General features: G+C 36.0%; 1 protein-coding gene across 3 annotated transcripts in view; it reads left to right on the top strand.

The window, feature by feature from the left end:
• The window catches only part of LOC128017725 (collagen alpha-6(IV) chain), a 133,223-nt gene that overhangs the window by 111,027 nt on the left and 1,763 nt on the right, over positions 1–20,433 (top strand). For 2 of the 3 annotated variants that reach the window (XM_052603184.1, XM_052603186.1), the window contains 29 exons: positions 43–103; positions 1,368–1,478; positions 2,044–2,193; positions 2,347–2,436; positions 2,546–2,703; positions 2,913–3,095; positions 3,262–3,445; positions 4,267–4,317; positions 6,526–6,597; positions 6,709–6,816; positions 7,248–7,466; positions 7,593–7,754; positions 11,311–11,481; positions 11,723–11,866; positions 12,094–12,216; positions 12,474–12,655; positions 12,846–12,909; positions 13,044–13,118; positions 13,241–13,348; positions 13,465–13,572; positions 15,682–15,753; positions 15,856–15,975; positions 16,334–16,450; positions 16,774–16,935; positions 17,039–17,137; positions 17,230–17,379; positions 17,504–17,620; positions 19,408–19,599; positions 19,819–20,105. In XM_052603184.1, coding sequence (XP_052459144.1) covers positions 43–103; positions 1,368–1,478; positions 2,044–2,193; positions 2,347–2,436; positions 2,546–2,703; positions 2,913–3,095; positions 3,262–3,445; positions 4,267–4,317; positions 6,526–6,597; positions 6,709–6,816; positions 7,248–7,466; positions 7,593–7,754; positions 11,311–11,481; positions 11,723–11,866; positions 12,094–12,216; positions 12,474–12,655; positions 12,846–12,909; positions 13,044–13,118; positions 13,241–13,348; positions 13,465–13,572; positions 15,682–15,753; positions 15,856–15,975; positions 16,334–16,450; positions 16,774–16,935; positions 17,039–17,137; positions 17,230–17,379; positions 17,504–17,620; positions 19,408–19,599; positions 19,819–20,105 — 3,840 coding nt within the window. The remainder of the gene's footprint in view (positions 1–42; positions 104–1,367; positions 1,479–2,043; positions 2,194–2,346; positions 2,437–2,545; positions 2,704–2,912; positions 3,096–3,261; positions 3,446–4,266; positions 4,318–6,525; positions 6,598–6,708; positions 6,817–7,247; positions 7,467–7,592; positions 7,755–11,310; positions 11,482–11,722; positions 11,867–12,093; positions 12,217–12,473; positions 12,656–12,845; positions 12,910–13,043; positions 13,119–13,240; positions 13,349–13,464; positions 13,573–15,681; positions 15,754–15,855; positions 15,976–16,333; positions 16,451–16,773; positions 16,936–17,038; positions 17,138–17,229; positions 17,380–17,503; positions 17,621–19,407; positions 19,600–19,818; positions 20,106–20,433) is intronic. The other variant, XM_052603185.1, reaches the window with a different exon arrangement.

Genomic DNA, 20,433 nt, shown 5'->3' with positions numbered 1-20,433 from the left:
GAAATATGTTACACAATAGCATATTGTAAATATATTTTTTAGGGTGACAGGGGAGACCCAGGTCCACCTGGGCCAATTGTGGAACCAGAAGCTGGAATTAAAGGTATCAGGAAGCACCATTATTTCATTCATAGAGGTTGAATTTATTTTTATGAAACGTTTTTCATTTTTATACACTTCCATGATCTAATATGTCGTTACCCTTACGAAAGTAAAATATATTTACCAATATATTTCTTAAAATATATTATGATATATTGTAATATATTATTTTCCTTTTTATTTTCTAATATTTTATATATTTGAATACATTTTATAATGTATTGATGATACATATATTATATAATATATTGCAAAATATACAAATGATTGCCGCTTTCAATATATTGAAAAAATTTATATTTATAAGAATATATGCCTGATATATTACATGATATTTTCCAATATACTGCAATATATTTTTGTTTCATAAGGGTATGACTGGGCGATTTACTGATTGTATAGATTATTTCAAATTGATTGTTTTGCCATGATTAAATTTTTTAGGAATCGTGATTTTGAATAGAAATATTACCAAATGTAAGAACTGGAAACTTTGATAATATGCCGGTGATAACAGTAAAGAGAAAAAAATTATTCAACCACGTCGGCGCACGTGATTAGCCACTCAAGTGTGACGTGCTCTGTGAAGGACCATAAATATAGCACTAAACACTATTCACAAAGAATGGGCTTTTGTGTTGACAAAGTCAAAGATGAGTGCGAGCGCAACAATCCATGTTTACACAGGAAAAATTATGGAAAAGCTGTGCAATCTAATAAAAAACCCGCAAATAACTACTATTTTCTGTCTGATATTTTATGTTTGCATCATGGTGACAGGCTGAAAGCCGCTGTTGTTTTTAAAGAACATTTATAGTTAATAAAAGTCTGCTCATGTTATACCTAAAGTCACTTTGACTTTTGAGATTTTCTAAAGTAATTTTCCTCGTATTATTTCTGAACACATAATATGTATAAGTCAGGTTTGTTCAAGAAATAGTTGTAGTTTTTGCATCTTTTCAGCAAAGATAAGTGATTTGTTTAACATTTACATCATGTTGACAACTTAATATGTGCTGCACTTGGAATAGTAGTTTCTTTAACTAAAGGGTTAATAAAGAAAAAGAAACTTAAATCGTGTAGTAGTTAATTTTTTTTTAGTTGACTAGTTAGGTCAAACATTCTTGAAAAATCAAGATTTCATTTTTTTGCACAATTGTCCAGCCCTATATGTGGTAATTGCTTCTTCTAATTTCTCACACATGATCACTCGTGTGTATGCTGATGTACAATCTTCATAGATTATTCAATTTACTTGTACCTAGGTCCTCCAGGTGATCCTGGCTTTCCTGGTTATCCGGGGATAACGGGAGATACGGGTGTTCCAGGGCTTCCTGGTCTGCCTGGTGCTCCTGGAGTGCCTGCTATTTTAACAGGTACTAGTGAAAAACTTTTGGATTCTAAGGCTTTATGGCTCAAATCATACAGCTTGTTAAAGAGAATGTTCTACAGTATTACTTTAGAAGCAAGAATCCAGGGTCAACATATTAGACTGGAGAGCACATGGTACATAGAAACAAACATGACAGAATCTATGTGCTCCCCTCAAAATGACAAAACAAGAGCGCATGGCAAATGAACAACCGTAAAACATGCTCAAGAAATAAAATTGCAACACACCAAACTGACCAAAGAGCAGATGGAGAGAAAAAGAAATGCAGTAACATTGTCCATTAATGACAAATTCAGTAATACGTTTAAAACAGTTCTTGCACAATGTGTTTATAAAGACTTTTTAATGGCTTTTGATTCAGTAATTGGTTGAACAAAACTCATTTTGCTGTATATTATTTATTCATTAAAACAACTGCATAGCTGCATATGAACAACCACTCAAAACGTCTTAGCAAGTCATTGCAATGCCCTAGCTGTCATCCACATTCTAGTGCCAAGAATCTGTGTCAGTATGATGATAACTGCGAGTCTTGGTTTTCTATTCAGGTCGTCCAGGCAATCCTGGGTTCCCCGGTAGTCGTGGACCCAAAGGACAAAGGGGAAACCCAGGTCAGAATTCTTATGGTCTTGAAGGTCTTCCTGGAAATCAGGGCCTTCCTGGACCTCCAGGTCTCCCTGGACCACCGGGCAGGAAACGTAAGCCTTTGCAGAAGATGATTTAATGAAACTTAAGAATTTGCCAAATTAGATCCCATCAAGAAATATTTTTTTGTGGGTCACATTGAACAGAAATAGATCCTTAGGGTAGCAGCTGCAGGTTGCCACTCTTATTTAATTTTTTCTATCTAGCAAACCCGTCCTCCGCTGGACCACCTGGTTTTCCAGGTCGGCCTGGTCCAAGAGGATTTCCTGGAGACAGAGGCTTTAAAGGGTTTAAAGGTAGGGCACTTAATTGTAGAACTGAAAAGAGAAGTATAAGGTTTCATTTAGACAAATATGTTGAATGGCACACTTAGACCTTTTTCCTACTTGACTCTATTCTTTGCAGGAGAAAATGGTGACTGCAACTGTTTGGGTGGAGGAACGATTGGTGCACAGGGACCTCAAGGGTCTCCGGGTTCCCCGGGTATTGCAGGCCTCAATGGTGTGAAGGGAGAAATTGGTGATGCAGGCTTCCCAGGACCCCGAGGTCCACAAGGCCTTGATGTAAGATATTCGGGGGGAACTGAATAATGTTGCATGGAGAAGTAGCAACTTAGTAGTGGAGCAATATAAATCACAAAAGTTCACTGCCAAGGTTAAAGGTTTTGTTGTCAGGTGCAATGCATAAAATTACATGTTATCTTATTAATCCTTGAGAAACAACAACTTCCAAAATTGTTTACAATTATAGGTCACTTTGCTTTTCGTTTTAGGGTCGTGCAGGTGAAAGAGGCTTTAGGGGTCGTAAAGGAGAGAAAGGTAATACTCAGAATATCCCAGAAGGTAGAGGACAAAAAGGTGATATGGGTCAACGGGGTCCTCCTGGACCACTTGGAGAAAGCGGTAACACTGGAAGGGATGGATCTCCTGGCTTTCCTGGACAACCAGGCCCACCTGTGAGTAGATATTCCTTTTCCTTATTTTCCTTTTTTTCACTGTCATTTTATTGAATCACCTCTGTAGTTACTGCCAAAGAAGACGTGTGGTTCTTATTGCTTGTATTAATTCTGATTCTGGCTTTCCACCAATGAGATACTTACATTTTTAAGTTCTTTCTTTCAGGGGGAGCCTGGTTTTGGGGTGACTGGAGATAAAGGTTTTCCTGGTTTTCCAGGGTCCAAAGGTCGTCCTGGTGACAGGGGTGTACCTGGTATTGGCTATCCTGGTGTAGCTGGAATCAAAGGGTCACAAGGTGATCCTGGATTCAATGGTCTTCCTGGAACACCTGGACCTCCAGGTTCTCCAGGTAAGTAGAAGAAACACCTCAGTAATGCTTTAACAATAAGTACACAGTCTAAAATATTTCATTATTTAAAAAAAATGATACAGATTGTGATATTTTTTCAGTTATTAGTACTGATTAAAAATCTTGCATGTATTGTGTATGATACATTTATTAAATAACTCATTTTTTAAATAATGTTCATATACAGTAAATTGGATGTACACAAAAGAAGGTGATATTTTGTCAATCAAAGCCTTCTCAATTTCCTAATGAGGCCCACTTAGCATATTTAGCTTGTTTTGTGAGTTTAGAGTACAATATTAAACATAATAAGATGAGCTGGGCTAAAAGAGATTCAATTTAGAGGTTGCTATACCTCATCTTGACAAGCTTTGGACATGTGAGAGTGAATGGCAATGCAAATGAATCTTTATATTTTGCCTGTGCTAACAGAACTTTTGACCTATTTGCAAGCCATTCCATTCAGAGAGAAATTGAGCAGTTGCAATTAAATCATAACAAGTCTTAACATCCATGTCTGAATCACCAAATCCTTTCACTTCTCTGCATGGTCTCCATCTCTCCCTCTTAGTAATGGAATGGCATTGACACAGCCATGCACATGTTCCTCTCTTGATTTCTTTATTTTCACTGCTTTAACCGAATGTGCTGTTTTTTTGTTTGTTTTTTTTTTACTTTTTAATTCTCTACTAAAGGTACAAACATTTTCATGCTTATGCATTTGATTGCTTATTGATGCTGCCCGAATGAACTGATTCATCAACCAATTGATTGACAGCTTCTCTTGCAATCTCTCTTGCCCTTGCATGTTGTCCGACTAGGTGACAGCTGTGGGCGGGCAGGGCTTTACGGTGCCTCTTTGGAAGAGGGAGGTGAGATGTGAAGCCCAGAGCTGCAGCCAGTACAAAATAAACCAACATTTTCCAATGGCCTAACTGTATCAGACAGCTTAACTGTGGAGTGTCCACCAAACCTAAACCAACATACTTGACCTTCATTATGACTTCCCTGTTGCTTGAGGTGTCTAATCCAGTTAGTCTTGCCATTCTGGAAACGTGGTAGTTGCCATGTAACGGCCCTCTTGACTTGCCAATCATTTAACAATCTTTGTGCATGTTATAAGCCCTTCAATACTGACTTTACTGGGGGCATATGTGGTTATTTAGTTTATTTTTTTGAGTATGAAAATAAACTTTTATCAGATTCAAGTACACCATCAAAAGCCCATTTCTCAAATTTGCTTTGCAAACCCTTTGTAGTGACACAACATTAGTCCCAACACTTGTTCACCTTGGGCACAGACACCCATCATGTATCATCGATTACCACAGAAGTTATTTTGGCTTATCCTTCACAAACAAATATCGCCTCTACATTGACATAAAGTGAATATCTGTGAAGTCTATACAGCAATAAATTGCAGCACTTAAATACAGACTGTTATGTGTTATAATGAACCTAGATGGATGCAGTTACGAATAAAGCCCTCTCACTTACTAGCATTACTGTATTTCCAATATGCCCTGTTATGACCATGTAAAGACAACAAACACTTTTGCATCGTACCCAAATGGATGGACAGATCCAACAAAAGAGGTATTAAAATAATAATTAAAGTACTTTAATTAATATAATTTCAGTCAGGACCACTCTGTTTGATTAAGATTATTGTCGAGGTCCTGAACATTATTTTGGTGGCATGCTGTGATCTGAAGGGTTAAGATTCTGAGCTGTCCACAAGCAAACCTCACTGAAGTTTAAAACCCCCAACACATTGACGTAGTACAGTATGTTCAATTCTAAGATCAGTTAGAAGTGGCGTGCCTTGATCTATTGAAAGGATTAGCTCCATACTCTACCTCTGTCCCTCCGTCAGCAACTTAGATAAACTGAAGCACTTCGTCAAACAGCTGTCCTCCAGCCATCAGTGGAACATTGGTCTGTGTATCTCCCACTCTAGGACCAGTCTTTGTCCAGGCCTTACTGATTCTCTATGCACTCTTAACCTTTGTAGATGCTCTCTTTTTCCCCCCCTATAAAACGGCTTAGCCAACAATGAGAACATGATAAGCATAATTGTGCTAAACAGTATGTGTTCCTATAATAACTTAGTAACAAGCACGTTGCCAATAACCTGTTAACGTTTAAGCATGAGCATAAAAGAAAACTGAAAAACTTCTGTGGTTATCGACAGCATATGACAGATCTCTCGTCAACCACATTAAAATGTGCTGTGTCCTGTGTTTCAGTTCATACATGTTTTGGAATCATTCTCATTGTCAGGACAGTTCATGAAATTATAATGCTGGACTGCAATGTAATTTCATAGTTACACCAGATATTCAGATATATTTTTACTAACAATTAAAGCTGAGAACACACTACATGACTTGTCATGCTGAATATGAATGTAATTTGGTGTTGAATGAAAAATCGCATAGTTTGTGGTGTCTAAAGATTATAATCTTAGAATTCAAGAACCAGTTGTTACCAGTCGTTTTCACAAAGATTTTGGTCACACTTTATTTAAGATCCAATTCTCACTATTAACTAACCATTAACTATGACTTTTGCATCAATTAACTCCTTATTTGCTGCTTATTAATAGTTTTTAAGGTAGTTGTTAAGTTTAGGGTATTGGGTAGGATTATGGATGTCATGCATTATATGTACCTTATAAGCACTAATAAACAGCCAATATGTTAATAATAGGCATGCTAATAAGTGTTGTCCGCTTTGTTGTCTTTGGTGGGGCGGGATGGGGTTTTTTTGTTTGTGTTTTTTTAGCTTGTTTTTTAGTTTGGCAGAATTTGTCCAGTCGTGACGCACCAGTTCATTAGGTTAGTGCTCATCACTGACCGTCAAAGACTAGAATCTGCTCAAGTCGATGGAAACAGTCTTTAAATGTGTTGAGTTCAGTCTTAGGATGCTTCAACCGGTCGTGTAGTGTGTCCCCAGCTTAACGCAAACACCCATATTTTAACACTTGATTTGTCGTGGTTAGTTGCAGGGAATGGGTGTGGACTGGGCCATCTTTGACCATTTTTATATGTTACTAACAATGATATGGGTGTCAACAGGAACACCACTTCCCTGCAGGATTCCTGGTGAACTTGGAGATCAAGGATACTCTGGAAATCCTGGGGTGCCAGGTAATTAAGTATATTAAAATAGAAAATTAATAATTGAACTATAAAGAGTAATTTAACATTTAAATAGCTTTTACATGTTCTTTTGCATGTTTGTATGTATATAAATATTAGGACCAAAGGGTCAGTCTGGTTACCCAGGAGGGAGAGGGCGCTCAGGGTTTGATGGGCCAAAGGGTGAGAGAGGAGAACCAGGCTCTGGAGGTCGGCCAGGACCTCAGGGTAAGATTACGGCCTCAAATGTGACAGGATACTCCATCTAACCACAAATTGTATGCACCGTAATTGCTCAGCTTGTTTGGGCTAGCCATATATTTAAAACTATAATTCCAAATGCATTACAATGCATTACATTGCATTAAGGGGCAGTCACATTTACTCTTAAATTTGCATGCAAAATCCAGTAATTCCAATAGGAATCCTTATGATTGGGAGTTTCGCAGGAGTGCAAAAAACTTCCCCGTGCAAGTTTTGCTCATTTTAAAGTTGGTAAAAATAAAATCACCTTGTTGAGCAACAGAAGTTTGAAATTGACTTCTGTGTAAGCAGTGCTTCCTACATCTTATCTCTACTGAGAAGAGACAATGAACCATTTTACACTGCAATTTCCCTAATGTGTTTGCACAATTTTAAATTGTCTAACTTGTGATTAGGTTTCCCCGGACCCAGAGGAGATCCAGGTTTACCAGGAACAACTAATGCTGGCTTTCAAGGGCCTCCAGGAAGAGATGGTTTACCAGGTTTGCCAGGAGCTAAGGGAGAACCCGGTGTGGTCCTTGGAGCCACCCCTGGAGGTCCAGGTTCTCCAGGGAGACCAGGACAACCAGGAGACAAAGGTCAACCTGGTGCACCTGGTTTATCAGGGAGGCCTGGTAAGTTTGATGAGATGTTTTCACTAGTTTTCTCAAATCTACTGCCAACATTATTAGCCCCAACCATTTTAGATATTGTAAGTCACGCTAGATAGCAAGCAGTAGCACTAATGTATTTTTCCTTAGGTAATGATGGACAGAACGGTTATCCTGGCATAAAGGGAGAACGAGGTGTGGATGGAATACCTGGTCCCGTAGGTCCCATAGGTCCACCAGGAGAAATCCCTGCTGGTGGTGTTCCTGGTCCCAGAGGGCCACCTGGAGCTAAGGGATTTGATGGATCTCCAGGTAACCAAATCAAATCTCCAGTAGTGCATTTTGGTGTTTTATCTAATATTATGAGTTAGTATTTGTTCAACAAGAGTTGCTGTGATACATATACTAGGGTAAACTCTACCTTGAGCTCTGCAGTAAGCAATTTTGTCGGTAAGATCTTTCACATTAAAATCTTTGGCAGATCTACTCAACTTCTAGGACTTTGTCATGATGCATCTTTTCTACGGTCTATTTTATTCACAGTTAATAACCTGGGTAGTTATTGGGCAATATCCTCCACAGTCATATCTTTCTATCGTCAGCCTGTGAGTTCGCAATACACCATAATATAATGCTAATTTATTTAATATTTACTTGCTTAGATTCACAGATGGAGAGTGAACCAACTCCAGGGTAAGGCTAAAGCAGCCTTATGTTAGTCTAATCTATTAACTACACATTATTTCTTTTTTAGTCAAGTAGCATATGGATGTCATGTCATAAAGTATTTTTTAATATGGCAGAATTTGTATTTAACAGGATAACAATGTAATAGAAACATTGTTTAATAGAAACATTGTTCAAACATCTGCTACAGAAAACGAGTAAAGATATTTACCTTATCAAAGAATAGAGATGAAACGGCATGAACATTTCTTATCACAAATATTGTAACCAAAATGATCACGATTATCAGTATTATCATGGTATTGTTAAAATGTGCTGGAAATTTTCAAAAAGTACTGACACATAAATAGTTGAATCAAGTTTATATTTGAAATCAACAAAAAAACAAACAAACAAAAAATACTTTTTGTTTGCGTAAGCACTAAAACGATAACATTACCAATTATTTTCAGGGACAATGTGGCTGACAAAAGTTTATCTAATAACATGTACGAAATGTTCAAATAAAGCTTTGAAAAGGTTTCATAAAATGGTAAACCTCAAATTTCAGCCTTTAAAGCTGCGGTAGGGAACTTTTGACGCTCTAGCGGTTAATAAACAGAACTGCTTGCGTCTTGCGGAAGAACATTGTATCCGGAACTACTTCTCTCTGTTTATGTCTATGAAGAATCACAAAGGTACTGGGTTACTCTGCCGCGGTACCCCCGAAGCAATCTAAAATAGTCCGAATATAAACACTTATTATAGGTGCACCCTAGTGATTCAAGACAAGCTAAAAACACAGTTTGGAAAATGGATTCATGGTGTACTCAAGTATTATATACATTTTGTAAATTTTGAACACATAAAAAAATTACGGACCGCAGCTCTGATTGGTTGTTTTCTTAATGGGAGTGGTGTATTTCTGCAAATGGCAATAGGACCACTGGGAGGAGCCAGAGGAGCTTGATTTTTTTCACAGATTATCTGTCTCATATTCTACTGTCAGGACATAATGACAGGTTTAACAAATATGTAAAAAATACATTTTTACAAAAGTTACCTACTGCAGCTTTAAATAAAGAAAGTGTTTATTCAAAATGATAATTGATTAATAAATAATAATAATAAATATACGTGTTTTATCTGCTCCATAAATAATTCTAGATATCTTTTTTAAATGGTTTAAAAGGGTAGAATCCACATATGCTTGTTTTTCATCAGCTGGTCAAAATTTACAGTAGGGCATGCAAATTCAGTCAGACAAATTCAGACAAAAACTGCATACAGACTCTGTAACTCTGTAAATCCACTCTCTGTCAGCCGGTGGTGCTTATAGCGCATTCATAAACTCAATGGAAACGTGTGATTGGTTATAATGCACAACACTTTAAAAATGCGGAAAATGAAAAATGATGGAACAAATAAGCCCTAATATTAATTAGATAATAATACTAGCCTGATGATAATAATAATAATAGTCTCGCTATCATCAAAGGCATCAGCCACAGGCGATATATCTGACTAATGTCAGTACATGATACTATTGTCTATTTCTATTGTCACAACTCTAGTTGTCACGGTTTTCGTTAAACTTGCATGCGAGTATTGTGTTTTTACTACTGCAGATTTGAAATGCGGTCAAATGTTTCACTAGCTCTTTCTCTTCTCATGGGTCTTCGTCAGCCTGTGTTAACTGATCTTCCTCACGAAAATATCTGTTATTATTAATATTCTTTTCTCTATGGTCATCTTCCCCTTCTTCTCTTTTTCCATCACCATCATTTCCACCCTCCCATCCTTCCATCTGTGGTGTCACCCTCTTCTATTTTTGGTGGGTCACCTCACTAGGCTGCCAAGGTGAGAAATATTGTCCTCCCGCCCTCATTTAGTGCTGATGTTCCTCTTACACACGATTCACACTCTTGCGATGCTTCCTCTTAGTGCACTTGTCTTTCCATTCCTTTTAATTAAGAGTGTTGGGGAGCATGTCTTTTTTTCACCCAAAACTGAAAAGTGTCTTCACTTACTCACTCTCACCCTTGTTTATAACCAATAAGACTTTCATCCATCTTTAAGATTTTTTTGTCAAACCTGACAGATTTCTGTCCTTCCGTTAAATGTCTATTCCACCAACTTGCACTAATCCAAATCTTCTGAAGAGTCACGATTGCTTTATATGCTTTGATACTTGAACAGAATTAAATTATTTTTATTAAATATTGTTTCATATGAATTACTTTTAAAATGTCTTTATGAACCCTTTGAACTGTCAAAGGTTTGGTGTAAGAGACTTTCACCAAAGGGACATAACTCAGGTTTCTTATGAAGGTGAGTAAATGATGACATAAGTTTAATTTCTGGGTTAACTCTTCCTTCTAGGCTTCTATTTCAATCCAACAGAGTGATTTGTTCGTGTTGACAATGCAGAATTAATGTTTATTTGAATCTGCCAAATGTTAATTTGTATTTTCTTGGATTGACCTTATTTTGAAAGGAGTTTCAAACTGTAAAAAAACAAACTGTATTTCCCCATCTTTTATTGTGTTTGTGTACCATGAAGCAGGAAGCACATAGAACACTCACACGTAAAAGATGACCTAAACTTCTGTGCTTAAATACTAACCCTCAGGTTCAGTGTATTTGAGCAATCTAGCTTCTAATCTAACTTTCTAGCATCATAACTTGCTATAACCCTGATGTGCCTGTGTGCCTTTAACAACAAACCCAGCTACTTATAAAACGGCAGCATCTTTAGAAAAGGTAATGTCAGCTTTAGTTAGTCATGAAAGGAAAATTTTATGTTCCAACTGCTTGTAATCTAGATTTAGCCCTTGCTTTGAACTGACATTACCACAAATCGTGAAATATGTTGTGTTCATCCAGTACAATAAATATCAATAAATGTCAACTTTTATCAACATTTAATACATATTTTAGTAATTTGTTAATGAACAGCATTGCGTTTTTTTTGTTTTTTCATTAATTACCTTTGTTCAAAGCACTGCATACTGTTTTTAAAGTATTTCTTTAGTGGGTAAGTGTGCTCATATGTTCAGTATTATGAGATTATTTACTTTTGTTTTACTTATTATCTCATAACACATCTTAATGGAATTTATTTCAGTGAAATCCAAGTAATTTCTAAGCACTTTCAGAGCCAATCCCTATATTATGTTTTAATTATTTTGTTCCTCCGCAGGTTTCCCAGGGCTGAAGGGTGTGAGAGGAGATCCAGGACCTCCAGGGCCTGGTGGAATAAAGGGTATACCAGGACTTCCTGGCATCCCAGGGTCACAGGGATTCAGGGGACCTCCTGGACCCCCTGGCATTGGAACACGTCGAGGCATACCTGGAAGACCAGGAATAAAGGGTATGATATTGCAGAAAGAGCTTATTTTAAATTGAGAAACTACTTTAAATTAATTTCTGAATCATTTAAACATGCTTCTACTATCTCTTGAACCACACTATTTAAATTTGTTATGCCGTGCTTTATTACAAAAATGTCAAACAAGCATCTTGGAGATTGTTTCAAATAGCATAAAATAATATAATAAGCATATTTTACATTTAACTATCATAATGTAGTTATTTTGTTGTCTGTGTTAAAGGGGAGAAAGGGTCTCTTGGATTGGTGGGGTTCCCAGGATTTCCTGGTTCTCCTGGCGTCCAAGGTGGCCCAGGTGTTAAAGGTGTACCTGGTTTCACTGGACAGGATGGTGTACCTGGGGGAACTGGATCAAGAGGAACCAAAGGTAGGTTTATTGATGGCACTTGCAGGACGTTTCATTGGTGTTGTTTTTTTTTTTTTTTTTTTTTTTTTTTTAGTTAAGCTAAACCATAGAAGGCACTCAAAAAAGAATTTAGTACTTCAGCAAGAAGCAGGATATAAAATAGTTTATTGTGATTATATTTTCAAATGCACTGAAGAAATATAATGCATACTATTCTAATGGATACACTGTATTTTTATGTTTTAAAGGGGATCGTGGTGTTCCTGGTCTTCCAGGACCATCTCCTCCATCTATTCCAGCAAATCAGCTGTTAAAGGGTGAAAGAGGTGACCCAGGAGGTCAAGGACTGCCTGGTTTCCCAGGACCAAGAGGTACAAAAAGTGGACAGAACATCCAATTAGACCTCAGTTCCTTCATTTTTAATGAGGAATTTATGCTGTTTAGTGCAATAGAGGTTTGTTCATGGACTTGTGATGATGAGCTTTATGTAGAGTCATTCAATGGAATCTAATGATAAGCAAATGTATTTTTTCAGCTTGTGATAAAAGTATGGGATTATAATGACACTAAATACCAGTCTTTAAAATAAAAATAAAATAAAAACAAATTTTTTTTCCCCTCTTAACAGGTGATAAGGGTTATCCAGGGCTTCCTGGACGTGAAGGCTATCCTGGATCACCTGGTGTTGCAGACCAAGCAAAAGGTTTTCCTGGCCAGCCAGGACTCCCAGGTATTCCCGGCTCCTTTGGCTTTCCTGGACCCAAAGGTTCATCTGGAGTTATGGGCTTCCCTGGCTTACCAGGCATGAGGGTAAGCATGCTGTATTCAGCCCCACAAATATAATAATGTAAAAAAAAGTTTACTCTGCACTAGCAGTACTAATACTGTTATTGGCATTGTGTCTAATATGGTATCAAAGTCTCATACTTGGACTTATCAAAATGTTTTATGCATAAAAATATACAGTGTTTTTTACTTTTTGTGATGTTCTCCACTGCAGGGTGATGATGGTTTACCTGGTGTTCAAGGGTTCCCAGGCACTTCAGGACAACCTGGTGGCAAAGGTGAGATCTGTGTGATTCTGTCAATGCCAAGTATAATAAGAATACTAATTATGTGCCTTATTTCTGACCTACACTACATATGGAAATGCAAGTAGTTGAATACTAGGTTAATGTCCCTAAACATTGTCTCTAAGGTGAGAAAGGTGATTCATATGAATTATCTGGACCCCCTGGACAAAAGGGTTTGATTGGAAATCGCGGATTCCCAGGTGAGAAAGACTTTTTCAGGCTTTTAGTATGTGAATATCTTGTAAACTCTTCTATTTTTTTGTAATTTATATTTCAGTCTGATTTTGTAAATAGGTTTTTGTCTTTTGTCTTTCATAACAAGGTGGTCCAGGACTTCCTGGTGAAACAGGTGATCCAGGGCTCCCAGGAGTCTTGGGATTCCAAGGCCAGAAAGGTTTTCCTGGAGAGCCGGGAGCACCAGGATTTGGTGGTATGTGGAAGTTTAGATCCACCCTTATGATTCTATTGAAATTATTTCAGCTTTAACAATAGCAGCTCTCTTCTTTCCTAATGTTCATTTAAATGTATTGTTGTATTTGTTTATAGGCTCACCAGGCCTCCCAGGCATTAGGGGTCTGCCTGGTTATCCAGGACAGAAGGGGCGTGATGGAGTTCCAGGCCGTCCTGGAGCTCCAGGTTCATCAGGAGAGAAAGGTTAAACAAGAACTTTTACCAGTTTATTTTAGATATTGCTAAAACATGTTTTTCACCTGTAGTCGTTCATCTTTCTACAAACCAGTAGACAGTGTTGGGGTAGTTACTCAACATTTTTTATTAGTTACTAGTTACTAGTTACTTCTGTAAATTGTAATGAGATTACTTTCCTAGTTACTGCATTTGAAAAGTAACTTCACTACTTATTACTTTACTTTACTTTTTTAGTGCCCTATGAAATACGTTTTATTTTTTCCCAAATTCCATTAAATTATTAAATTGCATTTTTCAGTTTGAATTTTTCTGGATTCCATTTTTTTTTCTGTGTTTTTTTTTCTCAATTCCTTTTTAATGGTTAAATTTAATAGTATTAATCAAAAAGCATGTCTAATTAATTTAAATCATAACACTTATACATTTTCACAACAATTTATTAAAAGTTCAACAAAAATTACATGTTTAGGGCCCTATGACATGTTTTATTTTTTTCTTCACCATACAGTATGTTTAGCATGTCTAATTATTTAAATGCATAAAAATAACTTAATTTATTAAATTTTTTCTTAAAATGGCCTTATGAAATGTTTTTTTTTTTTTTTTGTTTCCCACAGAAATTCTGTTGTGTATATACATTTTTTCCGGTTATCAAATGAAGGCATAAAACATTAATTTAGTTTTTCTTTTAATTATTGAAAATTAAGCAAACTTTATTTTTTGGTAAACAAAGGGGATTTACTATTATAAATAAAACATGGAAGAAATGTTGTTATTGTATATTGTGATTATTCCTTAAAAAAATTATGTTCGTTTCATTTTAGTAGTAGTAGTAGTAGTAGAATATGTACATTCTGCTGAACAATAGTAATACATTTCTGGAAAATACTTGTCTTTAAATTAAACCAGACTTTTATTTTGAAGTGTTAAAGTGAATATCTTTACAGTCCTGTGTATGTGTTGTGACGCTAGTTTTACTCAAATCAAACTGTCAAATGCTAATGAAGTGAACGCAGCATGACTCTCAGTGCATTTCTGGAGGGGGAAAAACATTTCATAAGGCTATTTTAAGAAAAAAATGAATTAAGTTGATTTTATACATGTAAATATGTCAATGACTTGCTGAAGTGGTTGGGAAACGCACGTGAAACAATAACGAACGATCGTAAAATTACTCGTAGAAAATGCTCTTAAGCGCTAAGATCAATCGTTAACGGGAAACCCGGCCCAGAACTTTACATACAGACAAACACGGCTTGTGTAATGCAGAAAAGCGCATTCCTGTAGTCTAGTAAAGTAGAGTAGTTACCAATATTGTTAGGGTAATGCGTTACTTTACTTCGTTACCCAAAAAAGTTATATAGTTACTGTAATCCGTTACTTTGTAACCAGGGCCGGGTTTCCTGATAACAATTGATCTTAGCGCTTAAGAACGTTTTCTATGAGTAATTTTACGATTGTTTATTGATGTTAACCTAATGCTGCATTCCAGACAGACCACTTGGATATAATAACTATAATACAATACAATATTATATTATATTATAGTGTACAATATTATACTTTACATAATAATATATAATATACTTTATATACTTTTATGTTGGGAAAAAAAGGTTAGCCTGAATGCACTGTAAGTCGCTTTGGATAAAAGCATCTGCTAAATGCATACATTTATTTAAATTTATTTATTTATTTAAATTATATATATATAGAGAGAGAGAGTCTTTGAAGCATTTCCTACATTACTTCTTTTTTATTTTATTTTTTTTCAGTCATTTAAATGTGTACTTATACATTTTCCTGCCATTTTTAATTAATTCATTTATAAATTAATAAAAAATAAATCGATAAAACGAGTCATAAAGCACAATCAAATCCTTATATTATAATCACATTGCACTTGAATCAAGTTGAAGGTGTAATCTGCAGATTGTCCTGCAGGTGACCACATAAATCTGTCTTCTTATGATGCACTTATGGCTTTACAATTACTCCAGAGCACTCGTAGATCTACGCTGATTTTTACAAACTTCTTAGGCTTACGAAGCTTTTGGGAAACTCAGCCCAGCATGTTGCCATTTCTGAAATACCCTGCCTTAATTCTTCCTCCAGGTTTTCCAGGATCACCTGGTTTACATGGACTCAATGGTCTTCCAGGATCCAAGGGGCTGTCTGGTGTTCCAGGTACATTAATCAGATAAACCTTTGATTATAAGTTTTACAGTACATTATGCTTTAAACATGTGCAAACTAGTGACTGCTCTTTCATTTAACTTATGTCCTCAGGTGTGACTGAAGGTGGTCGGACTGGAGCTCCTGGTGTGAATGGCCTGAAGGGAGAGAGAGGCTCATCACAACCCGGAGCACCTGGGCGCCCAGGAGAAAAAGGATCCAGAGGAGACCCTGGTGAGGAGGATTCTGTGTATGGACCACTGACCATGAAAGTTGGCCTCACCAGACCTTCTGTTATATGTGAATCTCTTGAAAGAAAAGAAAATAAGGGAAAAATATAAATTTGAATGAAAAGGAAAGTCTGGAAGAAAAAAAAGAAAACTGTAAATACATGTATATTGTTTAAATGGTAGTAAACATAAATGGAAAAAATACTGAGCCATCGAGCTAATTATTTAAAAAGTAGAGTGGGAATCACACCAAAAAAAAAAAAAAAACAAGCAAGTAATTATGGGGTCATTGCTTCGTTTCTCTTTTATTTGCATTTAGTGATTTTATACGTATTTAGTGATTATGAAATCTTGGTTTCCAGGTGCCTCTGGTTCGAGAGGCTTCGCTGGTAATCCAGGACCCCCTGGACCCCCTAGTCCTTCTAATATCCCAGGTCCTCCTGGAGACTCCGGACTTCCAGGATTAGATGGACGAGAAGGTACAGGACATCTCTCTTCTCATTACTTTTATTACTTCTTCTTTCTTGGGCTACATATATAAATATATATATATATATATATATATATATATATATATATATATATATATATATATATATATATATATATATATATATATATATATATATATATATATATATATATTTAACAAAACAAATGTTTGATGTAAAAGGGCTAGCAATTATAATTTCTTGTACAGGCAGATCTGTTTCTCTTTGAGCGTGAATTTCACCTTTTGTTAATAGCAGTTGCTCATAGTTCTGGTGATACAGTGAAATCAGTTGAACTGGGTCATTTGTAGGTCCTTTTGGCCCTCCTGGCCGGCCTGGTCCACCAGGCCCTGGAACCCTCCAAGGAGACAGGGGGGATGATGGATATCCTGGGCGACCAGGGATACCAGGACCACGTGGAGAACCCGGTGGTTTTGGAGCCCCTGGAATGCAAGGCAGTCCTGGTTTTAAAGGTGTTTTTTTCTACTGCTTTAATATTGCCCTGTCTCTTTTTACTGTGTTTCAATAGTTTATTCATTGGAGTTTATTCATTTTTGTGCTCTCTGGATTTACAAGGACAAAAAGGTGACCCTGGCTTTGATGGTGTACTTGGATCACCGGGGTCACCTGGAGAACCAGGATATTTTGGCAGGAATGGACCCAAAGGGTTAAAGGGTCAGTAAGCATTTTGTATATTTTGAGATTTAGCTAACAGTAATAAAACATGAGCATTATTGAAACAACAGCTTTGCTTATCATCCTCTCAGGTATTCCCGGTCGTAAGGGAATTCCAGGTACTGTGTTCCCACTTAACATAACCGAAAGAATGCCATATGGGGAACAGGGCCCACAAGGTCTTGATGGGTCTGATGGTCAGGCAGGAATGCCAGGCATACCAGGCCGTCCAGGAGTCCCTGGTGAGTGTTTTTTTTTTTAATCGTCTTTGCAGAAGGTAAGAAAAAAGTAAGAAATATTAAACTGAAAGTCTGATAAATTATTTATCTTTTAACTCCAATTTCAATTCCTCTGAAATCTCTCTAGGTCCCAAAGGACCCAGAGGACCAATGGGTAGACTTGGTCCTGTTGGTGCAGCTGGATCTCCTGGAACTTTTGGTGACCCTGGACCTCCAGGAATCCAAGGACCCACAGGAAGCCAAGGTACAAAGAGTGTCCTTCTACCTTTTACGTCCTTTGTATAAATGTTTTGGAGTAGTGGTTCATATATATATATATATATATATATATATATATATATATATATATATATATATATATATATATATATATAGTCCCCTTGGAATTATAATGTTCTATCTGCATCCCGAGTAGTTTTGAAATATTGAGCTTCAAAGATTTTGCATTCAATTCTGTGTTGATTGAACCTTTCAGTTTTTTAAAGTTCCAAAATGTAAACAACATAAAAAAATCTAGCACATAATGTAAATAAGTTAATATGTAAATAATAATATATGAATAACTCAATTTTGAAAATTGTTAGCTAGAACCTTATAATTCCAAATGGACAATGCATATATATATATATATATATATATATATATATATATATATATATATATATATATATATATATATATATATATATATATATGTGCGTGTGTGTGTGTGTGTGTGTGTGTGTGTGTGTGTGTATAATAAAAAAAAGGAATAATACTAGCCATATAGCCATATATATATATACATATATATATATACATATATATATATATATATATATATATATATATATATATATATATATATATATATATATATATATACATATATTAGATATATTAGAAAGATTTTATTATATAAAAAATATATATATATACACACACACATATATATATATATATATATATATATATATATATATATATATATATATATATATATATATATATATATATATATATATATATATGGCTGTGTGAGCCATCAAACTTCTTCAAGATTTATTGTTTATTGTCTTTATTGTTTATTCAAAAATTATTAGAGAGAAGCTTTTATTCAGCAAGGATGCATTAAATTGATTAAACGTGACAGTAAAGACATTTATAATAAAACAGAAGATTTATTTCAAATAAATGCTGTGCTGTTTTTTTTTTTACTTTCTATTCATCAAAGTATCCTGAAAAAAATGCATCATGGGTTCCAGAAAAATATTAAGCAGTAACTGTTTTCAGCATAATAATAATAATAAAAGTTTCTTGAGCACCAACGCAACATTTGTATTGATTTTAATAGTTTCATATGACCATTTTTTTATTGTATTTTTTATGAAATTAAAGCAGCCTTGGTGAGCTTTTGCAATAAGGTTTTTTTTTTTTGTAATAAACATTTTTGTGCTACAGACATTTTTAACCTGGTCTTGTGCCACTTGATTTATAGTTTAAAATTGGGATTCTGAAGCAAGACCAGATGAGAATCATTAAACTCTTTATGTGGTAACAGCTAAATAATTTTGATTATTTTCTATCAAATCATATTATTTAATATCAGTCAATTGCTGTAATTACTTAAGATACACCCGCAGAAGTCATTGTAGTGGTCAGATTAGGTAGATATTTAATTAACTGAATATTTATAAGCAGTGTTGGGAAGGTTACTTTGGGAATGTAATAGGTTACAGAGTACAAGTTTTTATATAATATAATATATACCCTATATAAAATGTAATAAGTAGCATACATTTTTAAATTGCGTTATTAAAGTGATGCAACTGATTACATTTCATTACTTTTTAAAATTTCTAACAAATGTTTTCAACTGTTAATCATTTAGAAATATTTAAAGAAGGCAGGGTTAACTTTACACTAAGGCTCAAATCAGAATCTGTCATCACTTGAAATAAGATTATATTAATTTAATTTTAAAGCATGGCCACCACATCTCCCTTCTGTAACTGCCTTTTAAGTTCTTCCACTTTGACATATCTTCTACAGGAGCGCGTGGCTCACCGGGAATGCAAGGTCGTCCTGGTCCACCGGCGCGCAGTAGCAGTATCGGTTATACTCTGGTGAAACACAGTCAGTCCAGCCAGGTGCCCATGTGTCCTCAAGGCATGTCCAGGCTGTGGGACGGATACAGTTTGCTCTATGTAGAGGGGCAGGAGAAAGCACACAACCAGGACCTGGGTAAGACACTACGGTTGTTATTACAAGGGCTTTCAGATGTTTTTCGAATTTTCATTCATTTGGATCATTCGGTTTAGAAATAGATTCGGAATATGAATTGTTGTGGATCAATTTATTGTAAACCATGTAATGTACACAATTTTCCTTGTATATACTGGTAAGCTGACTAACCTCAAGATAATGTTGTGAAAGTTGAATCCAATGTTCTGGTCCTCACAGGATTGCCCGGCTCCTGCCTGCCGCATTTCAGCACCATCCCCTTCCTGTACTGCACAGTCGATGAAATCTGCCACTACGCTAGTCGCAATGACAAATCCTACTGGCTGTCCACCACAGCACCCATTCCCATGATGCCTGTGGCAGATCAGCAGATATCTCCATACATTAGCCGCTGCTCAGTGTGCGAGGCTCCATCTCAAGCTATCGCTATCCATAGCCAGGATCTCAGCATACCGACCTGCCCTCAGGGCTGGAGAAGTCTGTGGATTGGTTACTCCTTCCTCATGGTAAAATTGAGTTATACCACACACATGAACTGAGCTATTTCATGTTCACTCATCTGTATAAAATAATGTTCAAACGCTTGACAGTTAATACAATAAAGGTATGTTGAAAATTTAATATTTACCGTATTTTCCAGACTATAAGTCACACTTTTTTTCATAGTTTGGAAGTCTTGCGACTTATAGTCAGGCGCGACTTATTTATCAAAATTAATTTGACATGAACCAAGAGAAATAAACCAAGAGAAAACATTACCGTCTCCAGCCACCAGAGGGCGCTCTGTGCTGCTCAGTGCTCCTGTAGCTTACACTGAAGACATAGAGCGCCCTC

The sequence above is a fragment of the Carassius gibelio genome, chromosome A7 (genome assembly GCF_023724105.1).
Source record: "Carassius gibelio isolate Cgi1373 ecotype wild population from Czech Republic chromosome A7, carGib1.2-hapl.c, whole genome shotgun sequence".
Lineage (NCBI taxonomy): Eukaryota > Metazoa > Chordata > Actinopteri > Cypriniformes > Cyprinidae > Carassius > Carassius gibelio.
Note: the sequence above shows the minus strand (reverse complement) of the source record. Positions and strands in the feature narration are given on the sequence as shown.